This window comes from Periophthalmus magnuspinnatus, chromosome 21, assembly GCF_009829125.3.
Source record: "Periophthalmus magnuspinnatus isolate fPerMag1 chromosome 21, fPerMag1.2.pri, whole genome shotgun sequence".
NCBI classification, from domain to species: domain Eukaryota; kingdom Metazoa; phylum Chordata; class Actinopteri; order Gobiiformes; family Gobiidae; genus Periophthalmus; species Periophthalmus magnuspinnatus.
The window spans coordinates 1,728,268-1,732,598 of NC_047146.1; the positions used below are offsets into that span (position 1 = coordinate 1,728,268).

The following is a 4,331-nucleotide window of genomic DNA, read 5'->3' on the forward strand; positions in this document are numbered from 1 at the left end:
TTTAACACACATTTATCCAGCTCAAAACAGCGCCCCCATGTGCATGTTTTACACATCCAAATGATTCTAATGAAGGTGAATGGAGTTTAAAAACACAGTGGAGCACTTCCTGTATGAATATTAATGCTCATGTCTGACTTATTCTGAGCACCTCGAGGCGACGCAGAGAAGAGGGCAGCGAGGAGGAGGGAGGCATACAAGATCGCCACTGAGAATAGCCAACAGTCAAGCGCAAAAGTAAAGAAATCATATGAAAAACACAGGCCCCTGTCACTGCTCTGGCCTCGATGAGCTTCATTTGACTGTAGCTGAACGCTGTGGGTGACGTAACACTCACTTAGTCCTCTTCTTTATACAGTCTATGGTCCCAGTGCAGATATATTAGATAAGCAGCTCTTGAGGTCAAAATAAGGGGATGCTCAAAATGCGTAAGGTAACTAAGAACCATTCAGTTTATTATGTTTTTAAGATGGTAAAAATTAGGAAGATAACGCCAATAACTTGAGTGTTTGAGCTCCGTGCGTGTTTCCAGGCGTCTCCCGATGATTAACTCATTCTGATTTTTCCTGTTCATGTGACCTGGTTCTGGCCCAGTTCTTATCGGCCTCACTGAGAGCAGGTTCAGACTTTGAGCCGACACACCTCACACACAGCTCCAAATAAAACTGCACTTTACGACATGTGAGAAAGTCCAATAGCACCCATTACACAGAGGTGTTAGTACTCACTTATATTTACTCCACAAACTTTTTAAAGAAACGCTACTTTTCTAGCAACATACTTTTACTTCTACTTGAGTAATACTTTTATTGAAGTAACAGTCCTCCAGTGTAAAGATGGTCCTGTTTGCCTTCACCTTTATATAACCAGTGTGACTCATTCTGTGATAAATGAGCAACTTTTACAAATGTGACTCAACACGAAACACAGGTCCATCTACAACAGAAACACAGAGAAAAACACGAGCACTGCTGTAGTTTACATCATAGAAGAGAATCACTTTAACATTTAGACCAAACACACACACACTGACATTACAACGCACAACTTTACACACACTAAAGTTTTGATTTGACTTTTTGTCTGTCCTTTGCTGTTACAACACTGCAATTTCCCCACTGAGGACAAACAAAGGTTTTCTTATTTGATTGATTTTATTGATTTTCTTGTACAGATTGATTTGTGAATGTGTTTGTGATTGAAAAGTCCCATGATATAACAGAATGACTTTGACATTTACAGCAGAGACTTACATACACTTACATTACATGAGGAACAACATTGGAATTGAAAGTGTAAATCAAGTTCAAAGTTCAAAACAGATGTAAATGTAGATGTCAAATATGTAGAGTCTGAGTTTAGTTTTGCAGTAACAGTATGAACACTATTAGTCTGCAGAATTCAAAGGAAACAGTGAAGAGATGCTGTGTTCCATCTGCAGTCCCTGAGACATACAAAAACACACACTACACAAACAGTACAGTTATGTCATGATAAAAACACTAGAATGACACTAATCAACTCAATATTGTGGAAAATGGCCTGTTTTATTAGATCAGGATTTTGTCATGATTTGAACTCTCCCCATGTCATATTTGATCAAGTTTAGAAAAGTTTGACAAAATAACTCACATTTCAACACAAAAATAGTCAATAGTCAAATTAGTCAAATATAAAAGGAACAAATTTGATCAAACTGTGGAGAACAAAGCTGCTATTTCAGTTTAGGGAAATGTGCAGTGGCTCCAATGTTAAAAAGTAAAATCCCACCAAACCCGACCCCAGCGTAGAGAGGCCGGGTGAACCTGGTCTGGACTCTGTGGAGGAGGCTCATGGTACTTTCAGAGACGCTGTAAAACGCCAAAACCCCTGCACTGTGGTCCAGGTAAACCCCGATTCTGGACCCGACCGGACCTGAGACCTGGGACTTGACTTTGTTAAACCAAAATGAAGGACTGGTTTTGTCACAGTCTAAGGCCCAGGATTTATCATCGAATCCAAATACACATTCAGCAGAGTTTCCTTTCCTCTGAATCTCTCTGTATGAAACTGCTACACAAACCCACCTCCCGCTCCACTCCACCTCCCAGTAACAGCGGCCCGTCAGACTCTCTCTGCTCAGGACTTGACCATAGTCACTGAATCTGTCTGGATGATCTGGATAACTGTGGTGTTTACTCATACATGTTACTCTTCTGTTTCCATCAGACAGAGACAGATGTTTGTTAATTGTGTTTGTGTCCAGAGTGATTTCTGTAGAATAATATAAGAAGTCCTCTCTGGAGCTAATCAAAGGTTGAGGCAGTAAAACCTGGACTGGACTCAGAGTGAGCTGGAGTGTGTCCCTGAGCTTGGACACAGCTCTGGTCACTTCCTCAAAGTATCCCCGGTCCCCTGTGTGAATGGTGGCTGGCTCTGTGCTCTGTGTGTGTGGGGACAGTGAAGCGTAGCGCTGTATAAACTGGTTATGATCCTGGGTGAGGTCCAGTGTGTCCAGCTCAGAGAGGCTCCTCTTCAGCCCCCTCACGTCCTGCTGCAGTTGGTCCTGGAGCTCTTGGACTCGGCTCAGTTGGGTGTCCTCCTGGGAGCGGATCTGCTGCTCCACTTCAGAGCGTCTTTTGTCCAGGAGAAGGGCCATGTCTCTGAAGCTGTCGTTGCTGCGCTGCACTGCTGTCTGGGCAGAGCTCCTGATGTCCTGGGCCTCCTGTTGGAGCCTCTTCAGGTCTGTCTCTTTGTGCTGGAGGCTCTGGAGCAGCAGGGCCCTCCTGGCCGGCAGCTCTGTCTGCCTCTGAGCCCTCTCTGAGGCAGAGGACACTATGTCATGACCCTTATGTTGGTCCACAGAGCAGAGGTAACAGAGCAGCTGCTGATCTGTGACGCAGAACATCTTCTTCACTTCGTCGTGTTGTTCACAGATGTTTTCCTGGAGCCTGTGAGACGGCGCCACCAGCTGGTGTTTCTTAAAAGCTGCAACTACATCATGAAGCTGTAGGTGGCGCTCACAGTAAGAGGCCACACACTGCAGACAGGACTGGACAGCTCTCAGCTTCCTCCCAGTGCACACATCACAGGACACATCCTCAGGTCCGGCATAGCAGAGGGCAGCAGGGGGCGCTGTCTTCTTCATCTGCTCTACTACAGCTGCTAACATGATGTTTTTACCCAGGGCAGGCCTGGGGCTGAAGCTGAGGCGACATTCAGGACAGCTGTAGAGCTGCTTCTCGTCCTCTTGGTCCCAGTGCTGTTGGACACAGTTCCTGCAGTAGCTGTGTCCACAGGGAATAGTCACAGGATCCTTCAGTAGATCCAAACACACGGAGCAGGAAAAGGCTTCTTGGTCGAGTGCTTTCTGCGCCATCTCTCCTGGATCAGAAACAGTTTGACTTGGACAGAAGTGAAACTTAAGAGTGAGAGCTGCACCCACAGCTCTGTGTGGAGGAAGCAGGAAGCCACGCCTCTTAAAGGCACACACACATGTTTTATCAGAGTTCAAAAGAGACTGTGTGAGCAGTTTACAGTCACACACACAGGGTCATTGGGCACAAGTCAAACTATACAAAAGAGAATCAAAGAGGAACAAAGTGTAAAGGATCAGTGTAGTGCCACAGTGCTTTGGTGTGAGGAGGCAGGCTTTATAAACTTATCAACAAACACCACCTTCATCAGGCTCTTTCTTTATTGGTTTAGTCCTGGTTTAGTCTCGGTCTAGACAAAAGACAAAAAGTGAGTTTTGAGATGATCATTTTGTTTGTGTTTGAATCTAAAATGAGAAACGATAAAGGCTCTTACAGTGAGAGCAGCTCGTGTTCCTGTGGATTTGTGTGTGTTCAAAATCTCTCACTGCATTTTACTCAAACATTCAATAAACTATTTTTGTTTAAAGTTGTTTGACTTTGTGCTGTTCCCAAATCCCTCACCTGACCACATTCACCAGTAGAGGGCAGTGTCCAACTTTGAACCAGTCAAAGAGATATTCAGACTTTAAAACAAGTGAAAAAATGTGCCAGTCTCAGGAGCAGCACCGAGGACAAACTGTCTGTGTTTGAGACAGTTCCACTTTAAATGTCCCACAGTCGCCCACTGATCTGTGCGGACTGTGGGTGTGTTGTTGTTGTTGTTGTGTTGTTGTTGTTGTGTTGTTGTTGTGTTGTTGTTGTTGTGTTGTTGTTGTTGTAAATTCATCAGCCGTGATTAAATGAAGGTCTGAGAGAAAGAGAGAGAGAAGAAGAGAGAGAAAAAGAGGAAAAGAGAGACAGGGACACAGAGAGAGTGAGAGAGAAAGAAAGAGAAAGAATAGAGAGAGAGCGAAAGAGAAAGGGAGAGAGAAAGAC

General features: G+C 44.4%; 1 protein-coding gene across 1 annotated transcript; it reads right to left on the reverse strand.

Moving 5' to 3' along the window:
- Window positions 1-1,141: 1,141 nt before the first annotated feature.
- On the reverse strand, window positions 1,142-3,450 carry LOC117389015 (E3 ubiquitin/ISG15 ligase TRIM25-like). Its single transcript, XM_033986569.2, has one exon. It carries the CDS (start codon window positions 3,356-3,358, stop codon window positions 1,715-1,717), a length of 1,644 nt encoding a protein of 547 aa, XP_033842460.2. The 5' UTR covers window positions 3,359-3,450; the 3' UTR covers window positions 1,142-1,714.
- Window positions 3,451-4,331: the final 881 nt, after the last annotated feature.